This window comes from Eutrigla gurnardus (assembly GCF_963514095.1).
Source record: "Eutrigla gurnardus genome assembly, chromosome: 3".
In the NCBI taxonomy this organism is placed as follows: Eukaryota; Metazoa; Chordata; class Actinopteri; order Perciformes; family Triglidae; genus Eutrigla; species Eutrigla gurnardus.
In genome coordinates, this window is record NC_139917.1 from 8,587,947 (window position 1) to 8,602,946 (window position 15,000).

Genomic DNA, 15,000 nt, shown 5'->3' on the forward strand with positions numbered 1-15,000 from the left:
ATATTCTTTATTTATAATACAGGATGTAGCTATACTAAGTATATGGAAAGACAGGATTACAATGAAAAAAGTGAGTAACTCATTTATTTCTGTGACCCTATTTTTATTTTAAACAATATTATGTATAAGGTTGAAAACAACAGGACTCATTTGAAGAGGGATCAGCATTGGCAAGTCATTTTAAAATGTTAATATTTCTACTCTATGCACTTTATTTGATGCACTCTAACATCACATTTGTTTTATATTTTAAATTCAGTAAAAAAAGAAAACTTGAATCCAGAATTATTATTTTTTTACATGACTAAACTGTAATTTCCAAGTCCCAAATGTTATAGATATAAGTATTGTCTTCCTAACGGTCCTAACAGTCCTTAGAAACACTTTCCAGTCTGCCCAAAAACGGCAGTGCTGGCGTTAACTGAAGCACTAGGGGGGTGAGGAGGAGGACTTGGGAGCCAGGTGAGCTGTGTTCAGTACGGCTCCCTGGGACGGCTGAAGTAATTACACAGTTGTTTTAAGTAATAATCAAACCCAGCGATCCCATCAGGTGTCTGACTTTTTGAGTATCATCAGGACTTTCAGGCTCCTTCCTACTCAAACTTTCTGTCCCCCTTTTTTTCAGATTTCAATTACCGAAACGATGAAATATTCAAACGGTTAAAGTTGACGACCTTTGCACAAATGGTGAGCATCAATGTTTATTTTCTTGCAATACTGTGAAGGCTTGCACAATACATGTGTCGTATTCCTGGGAAAATCCATTGTCCAGTTATGTCTGTATTGGAGATGGCGGGAAGAGAAACCCTGATCCCCTTACAGTGTTTAATAGTTGATGGAATACTTGCTAGAATCGTTTTGATTGGACGGCTTTGAATTCTTTTAGCTCGGTTAGTTACGTTCATTTACAGACAGCAGGATAATATTCTCTTTGCGTTTCCTCTTTGTGTTCCCGGTGCAAACGTCTCAGATTCCTAAACCTGTTTTTCCTCTCAGATACTTCAGGTCACCTCTGCAGCCGATCTGAATGAAAATGAGACTGACAGCGAATCACACGACCCAGGAGGTAACTAACACAATTACTCATTCAGCCAACATTGGGAAACTTTATTTATGTCCAGATGGGCCCTTAACATTTTAAAATTGGATTCAAACTGTCTGTCGCTGTCAGTGGATGTGGGTTAATTTCCCCTCGCCTCTGTCAGATCGCCAGGATGCAAGAGCCGAAGACGTTTGCCGTGCTGAGAGGTCAACCCTGCACAGGTACCGTGCAGCTTTGCACCCTGGGAAACATTACTGCTCACATTTACAGCTTCAAACTTCTTTCACTTACACTTACAGTCTTATTAACGGAGTGGGAGAGCTGAACCTCAACAGGAAGCATCAGGAGATGGAGACCATGTTGGTGTCCAGCCCCCAGCTCGGCGAAAGGCCCTACCCCGACTGCCCCTACCTGCTGCTGGACGCACGGGACCGTGACCAATACGACTGCTGCCACATTATTGGTGGTAAGTTTTTTTATCACCAAACCTCTTATGAAAAAGGATTTCTTGTTTTAATCCTCTCTCTCTCTCTCTCTCTCTCTCTCTCTCTCTCTCTCCCCTACAGCACACAGTTGGCCCGTTGCCATGGTGACTCGAAGAATGCACCCCTTCACCAAAGACATGCTGAAATATGTATCCTTCAATGCAAACGACACACCTGACCAGCCCTTTTGAAAAGCAGTCAACTGACCATCGTCTTGTCTGAACTTAACCCACCATCCGTAGAAAAACGCAGCTGGGAAGATGGTCATCGTGTACGACGTGGATGAGACTGTAGCCATCCAGGCCGCCAACATCATGTGTGAACGGGGATTCGAGAATCTGTTTCTGCTGTCTGGAGGTAAAGTAGCAGCTGAGTGGAGCTCACATCTGTGCGTGTGGTTGCATGTATGAGAAGAGCGATCGTCCCACTCTGCTGTCCTCTGCCAGGTCTCAAGGTCATCGCTCAGATGTTCCCAGAAGGGCTGACGACGGGCTCCATCCCGACCTCATGCATGACCTCTCCCAAAAAGCTGAAGGTGAAGAAGAGCTCCCGACCGCCGCAGCCACCGCCGCAAGCAGCAGAGGAGCGCTGGCGCTTTACCTCCGACGAGGTGGCCCAGATCCAGAGACAGCTGGAGGAGATTCTCGCCAACAGTAAGTCACACTGTCAGAGTGACGTTTTGTGTAAATGTTTTTGGTTTGTAGAGTTTTGACAAACTCGTTTCAGAAATTGTGGCTTAGCAATTGTAGAGAAACTGTAATTAGAGCATTGTTTAGGCGTTTCCCTGGGAAAACTCGGCACTAAGTTTGAGGAAAATAGAGCCAAAGTTCTGACAAAGTTATTATTTGTGACTTTATAAGCAGTCTTTGATGTCCAGAGGAAATTCCTTGGAAGATTTGCCTAATTTAAACTAGAATTAATTAATTATTGTTCTATTATTAGAACATTATTCAAAAAACTAAGACCATACATCAGAAAAAGTTGCCTGTTCCGTCACTCTGCTGCCCTTCAGTGTTTGCATTTGTTCCCTGCAGGACGCCGGTCCAGCCGCGGGTCAACCAGCAAGTCCCGGCCTCAAGCACCCAACGCTCGCAGTCGCTCCTTGGCTGCTAGAAAGGACGGTGGCAGGCTTCCGTTTACGTCGTTGTTTAAATACGAATAAATAAATTGCATGGTAAATAAACTAAATGGTTAAATTTACAGAAATGTGTGGTTATTAATTGGTTTTAATGACATTATTTTATGGAAAGAGGTTGTATAATCATTTATATTTGATGTAATATAACAGTATATGACACTCAAAATAATGTGATTCATCTTTCAAAACATGTCATAAAACTGTTGAAAAACTAGATATTGGGTTTAAAATTGTATATTGTAAATGTATATTTAGTTATTTTATGTTGTTTTTAACGTTTAATTACAAACATTTTAGGTTTTAAAACGAATGAAATTACCCATAAAGATTGTAAATTAACATTGAAACATGAACAGCTACAATTTCCCATTCTCAGTATTTTTATTCAACTGTAACAGGTAACCAATATTACAGCAATATTCAAAAATCAATTACATACAGGACGAACACCTTTGACACCGACTCCAGGCACTGGCGATGACCTCACGGGAGTCCTCCCCTGCCTGCTCCACTGTCCTCCTGGCCGTCAGGTTGTTGCTGGGGGCAAGAACACAGACAACATCTGGTGTACGTGGCACAATAGCACTCACCAGCTCGATCCTCAGGTCCCTGGCGCAAGCCCCCGGCGTCGCCATGGCACCAAAGGATAGGCATCGTGACGAACCCATCCATGATGCTGCAAAGGTGGGAGTCCCTGACAAGAAGAACAAACTGGAACAACACAATGGAGAATTATTATCATGCAAACAAGATTATGATCAACATCAGACATCATTTGTCAAATGACTTCCAAAACAACAATACCTTTTTGTCTGGAGACTCGGTGGGATGACCAACTTGTGACTCCCGCCGGTGCGAGCAGAAGTTGGCCACTTCCTCACGGCATGGCGATGACCAGTTCCATGGGCTAGTTAAAAAGACTAAATCACAGTCAGAAATTTCATTCATAATTTATAATAATTATATAAGCAAAGCTCTTTCCACTAGGTCAGGTGTACAAATATAGTGAGAATACACCTAACAATTAAAAAAGTTAAACACTTAATGATAAAAAACGTTTGAGTACAAACCAGAGGGTCTGCCGGAGAAAGAGATGACAGGCTCCTGCCTGTCACACCGATCCTCCATCCTCTGCTTGGCAGCAACGGATAGCTGATGGTTCTTCCATCGAGGCATCCTAAATGAAAAAAAGGCACACTGGCCAAAAACGTTACCAGGAATATAACAGTGAAAACTTGTATTGAATGCAGTCAAACAAATAGAAACCCATTCCTTTGAGACTCAAAGTGTCCACTAGTCTCCTCCCTCTGATGATTTTCTCCACTGCAAAAATAAATAAATAATTTATTCATATAACATCAAGTCATATATCATATCATTAAAAGGTCATCTCAGACCACTAATCATACAGAGCTGGACTCTACATCTATTCTCTATAATATAAAAATGTTCTTAAACATACCTGTCAGCAGTGTAAACACAAACGTAAAAAATGTGTATATATATATATATATATATATACACATTTTTTACGTGTGTATATATATATATTTAGCTGTCCCAATGTGGTCTCCTCTCGTTGTCCAAGGTCCAAAGTGTCAAAAGCCAATCCAAAGTCCAAAGCCAAATATCCACAAGCCTCTCGTGAGATGCGTAAATGGCGCTCAGAAAAACTTGAATATCCGACTGGCCGATTGAAGACGCAACGTAGTGTATAGAGTGCCGAAGCGGAAGCAGGAAGTAACGGCGCCATGGGTCCTTTCGGAGCGAAAAAAATGAATGGTGTTCAATGGACGGAAAATAATTATTATCTGATCCCCCGGTCGTTATGCCTTGGATTACACAAATGTTGTTTATAGGCTTAAATTATAATTTTCCATGTCAAGAGTTTGACCGTTTATTGTGCAATTCTTCAGTTAAAATTCATTGAGAAAACACAATGATAAAGACTACATGTTGTGTCGCGTATGTGACGTCACGTCATCGCCCTTTTCCCTCCCCATCGGCGAAGTTGAGGCTCTCCACATGACCCGACTTATAGTGGTTCTCCCCCCTTTCGATACTTTTATTCTGCCCTTGGAAAAAAGCGGTGAAGTGGAGCAGAGAAACAGCCATCTCGGCGGACTTCGGACTCGGCGGGTGGTGACGTATATCATTCGCGACGAGAACAGCGAGGAGCTGTAGTTCACAAAGCGGCTCACACAAAACCTAACTTTATCAAAACTCTTCGCGCTTAATTGTCGTCTTCTTTGCGTGAAAAATTTTCTTTAAATATCACAAAGAACATATGTGAAATCCATGGCACAATTCAAACGGGACCAGAAAATAATTTGTATCTACCCATTGAATCGCATTGATATTTTTTTGCTTTTGAGGACCCATGTCCCGGAAATGGAGGGGCGGGACTTCACCACTCTATAGAGTATAACGATGATATCAATGCGATTCAATGGGTAGATCCGACAACGGAACAGAGTTCACATGCGGTGATTTCCAAGCACTGCTCAGGAAAAACCATGTAAGACATGAAACGTCAGCTCCGTATTCCCCACACCAAAACGGAACTGCAGAGAGGGGTTGGCGTACTCTTTTTGAGATGGGTAGGTGCATGATAGTTGAAAGTACACTGCCAAAGCAGTTGTGGCAATATGCAGTTCAAACGGCAGCAATGGTACGCAACAGGTGTTATAACAGGCGTACAGGGCAGACTCCTTATGAGCTGCTGACCAACAAGAAGCCCAATGTGTCTAAAATGCAAAAGTTTGGGTCTGCATGCTACACCTACAAACAGGACAAGGGAAAACTTGATTCCAGATGTGATCAGGGGCGTTTTGTAGGTTACGATAAGAACAGCCCAGCGTATTTGGTGTATCATCCAGATACGAATAAAGTACAAAAACACAGGCTAGTGAAGTTTGTGAGCAAGGCAGCTGTGGAGAAACAGACACAGACAGGTGAGCCAGATCCAAGCGATGGCGATGATAGTGTGAGACCCAGGACTAGTGAGATCACTCAAGGGGTTAGTAGGGGTACAGAAAATGCTCCAGAGCCAAGTGTACGAAGTAGAAGTGCACATAGTGATAGTCCAGGTACAGTACCTAGGTCTAGTGACCATAATCACACACAGCAGAGTGATGAACCCGAGAGTAGAAGGTATCCAGCTAGAGAAAGGAGAACACCGAGTTACTTAGGTGACTTCATAACTGATGACTGTGATAGTGATGGGGTTCATATCACGGTAGACTACTGCTGCAGAGCGGTGTGTGGCGTCCCACAGACATTTGGGGAAGCAATGGGGTCAGCTAACTCAAAAGAATGGGCAAAAGCCATGGATGAGGAAATTCAGTCTTTAAACGAGAACAAAACCTTTATCCCGACAGCGTTGCCAATAGGCAAAAAAACAGTGGGGGGTAGGTGGGTTTACGCTGTTAAGACTGATGTAGATGGAAAGGATAAATACAAAGCACGGTTTGTGGCCAAGGGTTACAGCCAGAAAATGGGAGTAGACTATGGGGAGACGTTTAAACCCACTGCAGACCTGACGAGTGTAAGGGTAGTGCTACAGAAAGCGGTACAGGAGAATTTACTCCTGCACCAAATGGACGTGAAAACGCCGTACTTGCACGCTCCCATAGACTATGAGATCTACATCAATCCACCAGAGGGTTATCAAGAGAAAGAGGGTATAGTTTACAAACTAGAGAAATCACTATATGGTCTTAAACAATCCGGGCGAAATTGGAATAGGGTTTTGCATGATTGTCTAACTGAGAATGGGTTCACGCAAAACCCAGCCGACCACTGTGTTTATGCCCAAGAATCAAAAGAAGGGAAGGTGATCATAATCATATGGGTCGATGACTTGATTATTGCGGCAAGCAATGAAGAGAAACTGAAAAAGGTGAAAGAGATGCTTGCAGAACAGTTTAAAATGAAAGATTGGGAATCGATTTCAGTCAGTCAGATGGATGTATAAAGATGTCACAGGAAAGGTATACTAACAAGATACTACAGCGTTTTAATATGCAAGACTGTAGGATCAGAGAGACACCCTGTGAGCAAAAGCTAGAGTATACTGAAGATGCAGTAAAGATGGAAGACGTCAGGCTGTACAGGGAGGCCGTAGGAAGCCTAATATACCTAACTATTGTACCAGACCAGATTTAAGTTTTGTAGTGAGCAGGTTATCACAGTACTTTGCTGAGCCTACAGAGGAGCAGTGGGTCACTGTGAAGCACGTACTAAGATACCTCAAAGGCACTGCAGAGAAAGGGTTAAGTTTTAGGAGAGACGACAGTGAGAAGCTAGGTATACAGGCCTACAGTGATGCCGACTGGACGGCTGATACCAGTGACAGACGCAGTACCACAGGCTACTGTGTGAGCCTTAGTCAGAACAGCTCCCTAGTCTCGTGGAAGACTAGAAAGCAACCTACCGTTGCGCTATCCACATGCGAGGCAGAATACATGGCACTGGCATCCACCATACAGGAGTGTCTATACCTAGAGCAGTTATTGGGAGGCATAGATAACTACAGGTACACACAAACTGTAGTACATGAGGACAATCAGGGAACAATCGCTCTTGCCAAAAACCCTGTAAATAGAAGGAGGTGTAAACATATCAACATAAAATACCACTTCATCAGGTCTACTGTGAATGAGGGAAGAGTGACTTTGATGTATTGTTCTACTGACAACATGGTTGCTGATGTAATGACCAAACCTGTAAATAAGTTGAAACTGGAGAGGTTTGCAGGTGCTCTTTTTGGGGAGTGATGTGTGTATGACAGGGATCCACATTCATTCTGTCTTTATTTTCTTTTTGCTTAAGAGTGTAGCAACCTGAGTACAAGTGGGGGTGTTAAAATATGTTTATGTCCTCAGTTGTATGTGATGTGATGCTGTATTGTTCTTATGTGTTCTGTACTGTGTATATGTTTATGCCACAAGGAGGCGCTAATGTGCAGGCTATAGAGGCAGGGCGCAAAAGCGTCATTTGTTCCAGTTGATCTTCCGTAGTTTTGAGACGAAGCTGTATGACCGTGAGACTGATGTGTCTACAGTTCGCAAATAAATATGCCAAGAAAGGCTGAAGAAAACCCGCTGACTCTTTTCATCCGAATGCAACGTTAAGCTGCAACAGTTAATATACCATAACTCAACAAGAGTCCCACCCTGAACACGTCTGCACTGCAATATTGACTCACAATCAGAGCGCCACCTATTGGCGACATGAAATGTCATGTTTTTACACTGGTATGTCCTCCTCCGGTGTCAAATTTGGTAGGAAGAGCCTCCAGACGTTGCTCATGCTTCCTGTCGAAGATTGGGAGGACGCCTTGAACGCCGTTACCCCGGCGATGCCCTTTCTCCATGTAAGAGGAAGTGATGTTTCCAGTGGGTCGCTACAGTCCCAGTGTCGTGGAACTTTGCACCCCAGTCGAGCATGATGACTTTAATCGTCTGATACGGTAATCGACATGAAAATTCAGGCAAGGGACGACCAGCGAGACAGGTGACACACACCGGAAATGATACCTTAAGTGTTTGCTTTCAGAGCTTCATGTAACGGGCCGATTCAAGCTCAGTGACATAAAGGATCATGTTGTGTGAGGTTGTAATTTGCAAAGTTAATAAAAAAGCATCCATCTTAATTAAAACTCCACTCTAAGTGATGAGCCTATGATGTGCGTGGCTTTAACAGCAGCAGTTTGGCTAACGTGCTAAATGCTAACCTGCTCTGGTGGACCCACGAACGGTCGGGTCGAGTCTCGAACCCAGTGGGACCAGAGAGGCCAAGTAGGACCAGGAGCAGAGAGTGGAGGACCTCACATTCAGGTGAATACAACAACTCACCGACTAGACTCTCCATGTCAACAACTATGCGTTGCATAGCAACGTAGTTGCGCGCGCATGTTTTATTCCCCCCCCTAAGTTGTCGATCATTTTGCTTGTCTGAGTTTTGTCTCTTTTCTGGTTTATTCCTGTGAAGCTAAAATGAGGAAGGCAGCTGTATATTTCTGTCATTTTTGAGTGCAGTTGTTTGGACAGAAGGGTCTTGGTTGCTCATGTTTTCCCACTAGTTTTTTTTTCCAACTTTAAATTTTAAACTTTATTTTATTATTGGCTTGTTTTAATGTTTTTTTTTTTTTAATTTATGCATTTTAAGTTTGCCTTTATTTGCTTTTAATTCTTCTATTTTTTCACTTTATTGTATGACATGTTATGATGTGAAGCACTTTGAGACTGCCTTGTGTATGAAATGTGCTATACAAATAAAGTTGCCTTGCCTTGTCTAGTGTGCAAGTGTATGCAATATTCTAATTTAACGGAAAGTATTTTGTAGCCTAAAGATGCTCTTAATTTATCAGTCAAATAATTTATTACAGCACCCCTTGCTTTTAAAATGTACTGCTGTATGGTTTATTCAGAGTAGGTCTACACACTAACTGATACTTCATACTTTTCTTTAAGCGCATTTTAACACAAGTAACCTACTTTTACTTGAGTAAAATGTATTTAAAGTATATTTTACTTGAATGTTTTAGTAACTTTACCACTTCTGATTATAATCTTGTGATGTATATTATTCTGAAATGGGCCATTCTGCACAATGAGTCATTTTATTTTTGGTCCTTGAAGGATATTTTGCTGTTGATACCTTTTTTATCTTTTTCAATTTTTTCCAGCACTGACATGTCAGAGTGGTGTCAGTAAACAGTTATATTTACCGTCACATCACTTGATGTTTTTCCTTTAAACTGGTGTTGTTTACGGCTCCCTTGTTAAAAGTACCATCATTAATCTGTCATTCTGTAACCAGAAGTTTGACTCCATTAGCTTTTACTTTTCAGTTCATACTGTACAATGTGTGGTTTGTTGTGTTAATATTAACATGTGGACACATGCCTTATCTAATGTTATAAATAAGCTTTCACATTTAAGTTGGTTCTTTCACAGCACTAACCCAGCAGCATTATATTAACACATCAAACATCTGATGTTTGTGATAGTCTCCCATTGAGACCTCCACATACTGAACACTTTGAGGGATACACAATGTTCCCTGAACATTGTGACAAACACGGCAAAACCTTTGGATGCGTTGAGAAATTGTGCTGACAAAGAGCAGTCTTTGAAACGCAAGAAGAGGATGTCAAATAAGGAACAGCAAACTAGAACGCACTTTATTTATGTCTGGTACAAGTGTGTCACAATGTCAGGGCGAGGACCATCTGCACTGCTTCTCCGACAGTTACATTAAAAACTGCAACTTCGATTCATGAATGCATTACATGCTCTTCTCTGCAGACTAGTAGTACTCCTAAATCACCATAATCGTACTGGGGTAATGCTGATATTTACATGTACATTTATGAAGCTGCGTTTAGACTACCACAAAAAAAAAAAGATCAGATTTTATTTGTCTACATTCAAAATCCTGTATTTCTTGGCTGATTTTCAGGAAGCCCGTTTTGCATAATTAGTCCGTGTTCATCTACTTTGTTCAGTATTACCCTTTAACACAGAGCCCCACACTAGATGTTTTCACATCTCTGGAAAAGACAAACAGACAGTAAAAACTACAAAAATGGCTCTGAAATCCATAGCCTTCTTATTTCTCTATGAAGAGACGATCAAACTGGCTCCTCAAACACTTTGGTGTGTTACACCTTTTTTGTTTGCAGTCTATTGGTGTCACCGCTCATCATTTGTGGCTGCCACCAGCCTTATCTGACCCTTGACCTTTCCCAGAATGCCGTGGGTCACCAAAGAGGTCTTAGTCCCAAAGCTTTCCTCGCTGTCCGTGTCACCATAACAACTGGATGTTGCCGGGGAGTTAGCCAGAGCAATGACTGAGTCAGTTGAGTCTCTGTCTCTGTGGAGCGTGGCGGGACGGGCCGAGGGCGGTGGGGTGGCGCCGTGGGACGGAGGAGGAGTGTTGCACTGAAATAGAAGATTCCGTTTGCTACTGTCCAACCCGGGCGCAACGCTCTCGTCCTCAGCCGAGTCCCTGCTCTTGTCCTGTGCCTGGTCGTCGAGCAGAGTGACCAGGAAGTTGATGTACTTCACAGCCAGACGGAGGATTTCGTTCTTGCTGAGCTTCTTGTCGGGTGGGTGTGTGGGGATGAGTTTCCTCAGCTCGGAGAAAGCCCCGTTCACGTTTTGCTGCCGCCAGCGCTCACGGCTGTTGGTGAAGACTCGGCGAGCGAGCTTCTGAGGAGGGCCTGTTAGACACACATAATCACTGTCTGAGTGTGCAGGGCCTTAAAGGACACAAGAAGAAATGTATGTTTAAGTTTGTTGCCAACAAATCCCATAAAACCACAACAACAATGAGTTGATCCTGCTGACTAGTATCGTGTAGAACATGGGCGCTCATTCCTCCACACACCATTTTCTAAAATTGACAGTGCCCTGTGGGTTTAGGTAATTGTTTTAATAATAATAATAATAATAATAATAATAATAATAATAATAATAATAATAATAATAATCAGTATCTATGACCTGTTTAAGGACAAAAACATTGAGGTCTTCAGTAAGAACAACTGGCCTTGGGGGCTTGTTGACAGTAAGAAAAACAAAATATAGGAAACCATGTCTTTTTAATACATTTTATATTAACCTCCTCCACGCATTTATTTCAAAGATGCACACATCCACATACAGTAACTATGGCTGTATCAATATTGATGTCTGAATTTTGTATTTTTATTTGGTCACACAGAAACTCACAGTCATTGATCTCCACCTCAAAATGTAACGAGGGTCTTCTCTTGATGCGGCTGCTGTTGATGACGCCATAGCTTCCTCCCGAAGGACTCAGGTAAGAACTACACATGAAAACAAATTTGACATTTATGAAACTGCAATCGCAATCAAGCGCAGCATAATATATTTTACAAAGTTTACAATGTGAAGTCTCCAGCGTCTTGTCCTTTTAAAGCGAATAAATCTTGGAGCTTGGATGGAGACGAAGACGGTGGAAGCTATTAACCGCGGTGTGATTGTGTCGGTGGCGTTGATTGAGTGTGCATGCAGGGATTTAGTCGAGTCTCATTAAGTCTGGTTGTGAGTTGATTCTACTTCAGGGGGATGAAATAGATCAATGCTTCCTGCTACAAACAGACCAGGGAGAAGTGAGCAGGGAATCTTATTCCCAGACCTCCATGACAGATGGTGAAACATTAGATGTAGAAAAAAAGTCCTACTTTTTACGAAGCTGATGCGTCTTTGTTACAGAAAGAAACTGTGGGGGAAAAATCCCCTTTGGAGTAGAGAACAGATGAACAGTAGGAGGGCTTTGATAATGTCTGCAAATGAACGGCTTTCTTCATGAGTGCAAGCAGAGAGAGTTGCCAACTCTACAAGCCCAAAAACAGTTTCAGTTTAACGACTAAATTTGGATGCAATTAAAAGCAGACGTATAGTTTTCAAAAGTGATATCTTCAGGTTTTTGGGGACTAAATGTTCACATAAAACCTTCCATGATGCAACCCGTGTTCGGAGACCAAATGTGCCGATGAGTAAATTTAGCGTGAGAAATGCAAGGTCCCTTCATAACGGCACACATCCTGCTGTCATCCTGCATAACCGTGCAGCCTAGCCACAATTAATCACAATGGGAAGTCGTGAAATCCCAGCAGTTGAGGTTTCATATGAAACAAGAAAATGGTGACCAATGAGGTGGTATCATCACCATCGCTCGATTCTCAGGAAAGCCTATTTTGGTGATTTATGGTTAAAGGTTCACCATCTGTTTGCATGCCTGGTGAAAAGGAGGTGAAAGGTGCATGTGGCGTTTATGTGTCTGTTAGCCGATGAACTATTTGATGTTCCACAAGTTACAATGCAATATTTCCATAATTCAGATTTCCTTACAGGCTTGAATGCAACCTCTACTATTATTTAAGTGGTTATAAAACTGGTATTTCACCACCAAGCTTCCTTAATACACAGTGTGATCATTACATTTGGATTTGGATAAGACTTTGAGTGCTGTCGTAAGATAAAAATGAGGACGTGCAAGATGATTAACTTGATAAGAAGGCGTTAAAATACTGTTTTCTGACTTTTCTGTGTAATAGAAAGCTTCGCTACTTAAGCCCTCCAAAATTATTCAAATGAAACAATCTGACAGGGGAAACTCTGCTCAACACTCATAATAAGCAAAACTGCTGCTTATGGATATACCTGCTGAATCTCACCTGGTGAAGAAGGGGTGTGGAGACCGGTACTGCTGAGGCAACATGGGTCCTTGGGAGGCAGCCGAAGGGCCCGCAGATGCTCCAGAAGCTCCAGTGCTAGCCACAGGCAAACAGGTCAGCTGACTGCGGCGGAGGTCCCCGTGGGGCCCTTGTAGGAGGTTGGGAATCGGGTGGAGGGCAGTCAAAGGGGTATTGGGGAGCGGCAGAGGGGGTTTGCTGTGGCCGAGGCTGATTACTGGAATGTGTGGAGGAAGAGAAGAGGATGATGAAGAGGAAGGGAAGGAGGCGGTGCCGGCTGGAGGGGGTAAAGGGCACATGGAGGTATTGGCTGGTGCTGGGAGGAGCGGAGGTGGAGAGGAAAGAGTTGGGGACCCGTTGGCAGAAGTGACGGGGGCTGTGGTGCTCTTTGGTCCTCCTCGCTTCTCCTCCTCCTCCTTCTTGTTCTCGGTCTCCATGACGATGGGCTCAGGTGCAGCAGCTGTATCTCCGTGGTGACTGGTAAACGGCGTTGTCCTGGAAATAGGAGACTGAACGGAGTCGGAAGAAGGGACATGCGTGTGTACCTCGCGCCCCGTCTTGTTAGCAGGACTCAGGCTGCTGATGGCGTCCGAAGAGGCCAAAGTCTTGTTCTGGAGGGGACTCTGCTGCTCTACGGAGGCACAGGATGGGGAGGAGGTACATGATGATGATGATGATGATGAGGAGGGGCGGTGGGGTAGGTCTGGGGGTGAGGCAGGTGGGCCGGTGGGGTTCAGCTTCTCCATCATGGTGATAAAGACTCAGGGGGAATCCCTGTTGGTGCCAAACTCCCGTTCGTCCCAGCTGCCCAGCGTGTTTGCTGTGAGAGTCTTCTTGAATGTGGATTTTCCTTAAAACCCTTAGATTTTCTTCTCCTATGTTCAATTTTCCTGCAGATTATGCACTATGTTGCTGCTCCATCTCTAGAAATGTAGACCTGAAAGGTTGCTGTCTTTGACTTGCTCTGTCGTCTCTGGGTGCAGCGTGGAGCCGGGCCGTTGGTTGTGGTCTGATTTGGAGGGGATTTTTAACACAGTCCATCCTGAGCAGCAGATTCTAGGTCGGGAATGGGCCAGCAGCTCTTAATTAGTCTGTCTGTGTGTGATTTTGAGGATGTGAATCAAAATCCTTTTAAATATTCAAAACATCCCAGACCCCCGAAGACTGGGTTGATATCAAAGAGGCTGTTGGGGGGAAAAAAGAAGTCACACTCAGCATATATATTTGGTTTATATAGATATGAAAATGTGCTCAAAGGTCATAATTTGCAGATAAGCAACACAAGAGCTTGTACTAAAATAGTTGTTGGTAGATTTAAATTTGAAAAATCACATGATACATACGGCCATGATACCGGATCTACTCCACTTTGTCACCGAGGGAGATGTTTGGTTTTACTCGGCTCTACAGGCGTAACACTATGATATTTCTCAGCTTTTGCAATCGCAATTGTTCCTGTTTTGTCTTTTCTGGTGGTCATGACTTTTTTTGGACAGTTCCCTCTTTCAAAGTGATGCATAGACGACACTTGCAGGTAGTTTTTTTATCATTTCATTTGAGTTTACTTTCATGGAAATATCTTAAGAAGAACGATAGAGAAGCGACACAGAAACAGTCATGGATGAAAGTTTAAAAGGTTTCAGTGTAAAATACTTAGCATTACGTGGTTATTTTAGCTGAAAACATAATTAGCTGCACACATTTGTAATATACTGTGTTCATAATGACTACGCATATATTTTATCGTAGCATATTTTAATAAAGTCAACCATTTTCTATTCTGTATCACAATTATGGGGACAACAAGCTGTCTAATAGTTTGCACAAATTCCTGAAATATATATTTGATAACTGTGATAAACCTTTTTGCTTCCAATTATTAAATAATTACATTTTTATTTATTTAAATAGTTATTTAATGCACTATATTTTATGTTTGTCCAATATCCAACATGTTATTTCTGTTGAATCTATTTAAACATTATGATTCATATTATTGATTTAGCCACGGACAATATATCATATGTTTACTACAACCAGATTGGTTAAGAAGAATATATAATCCAGCTTTCAACCAAACAATTTGCAACAACAAACCATGAAC

The 15,000-nt window shown here is 42.5% G+C and overlaps 2 protein-coding genes across 3 annotated transcripts in view; one reads left to right on the plus strand and one right to left on the minus strand.

Annotated features, from left to right (window-relative positions):
* The window catches only part of LOC311010875 (centrosomal protein of 41 kDa-like), a gene marked incomplete at its 3' end in the record, with an annotated part of 3,749 nt that extends 1,060 nt beyond the window's left edge, over positions 1 to 2,689 (plus strand). Inside the window, exons 3-10 of the mRNA XM_084005518.1 lie at positions 626 to 687; positions 997 to 1,066; positions 1,206 to 1,263; positions 1,342 to 1,508; positions 1,609 to 1,676; positions 1,770 to 1,884; positions 1,974 to 2,180; positions 2,562 to 2,689. Of these exons, the coding sequence (XP_083861644.1) occupies positions 626 to 687; positions 997 to 1,066; positions 1,206 to 1,263; positions 1,342 to 1,508; positions 1,609 to 1,676; positions 1,770 to 1,884; positions 1,974 to 2,180; positions 2,562 to 2,689 (875 nt within the window). The remainder of the gene's footprint in view (positions 1 to 625; positions 688 to 996; positions 1,067 to 1,205; positions 1,264 to 1,341; positions 1,509 to 1,608; positions 1,677 to 1,769; positions 1,885 to 1,973; positions 2,181 to 2,561) is intronic.
* A 7,139-nt stretch (positions 2,690 to 9,828) lies between these two features.
* lyl1 (LYL1 basic helix-loop-helix family member) overlaps positions 9,829 to 15,000 on the minus strand; it is a 5,883-nt gene continuing 711 nt past the window's right edge. Inside the window, exons 2-4 of one of the 2 annotated variants that reach the window (XM_084006067.1) lie at positions 12,879 to 14,080; positions 11,407 to 11,504; positions 9,829 to 10,895 (exon numbers count right to left, since the gene is read on the minus strand). In XM_084006067.1, the coding sequence (XP_083862193.1) occupies positions 10,366 to 10,895; positions 11,407 to 11,504; positions 12,879 to 13,645 (1,395 nt within the window). In that variant the 5' untranslated portion in view covers positions 13,646 to 14,080 and the 3' untranslated portion in view covers positions 9,829 to 10,365. Of the gene's footprint in view, positions 10,935 to 11,406; positions 11,505 to 12,878; positions 14,081 to 15,000 lie in introns of both variants that reach the window. The other variant, XM_084006066.1, reaches the window with a different exon arrangement.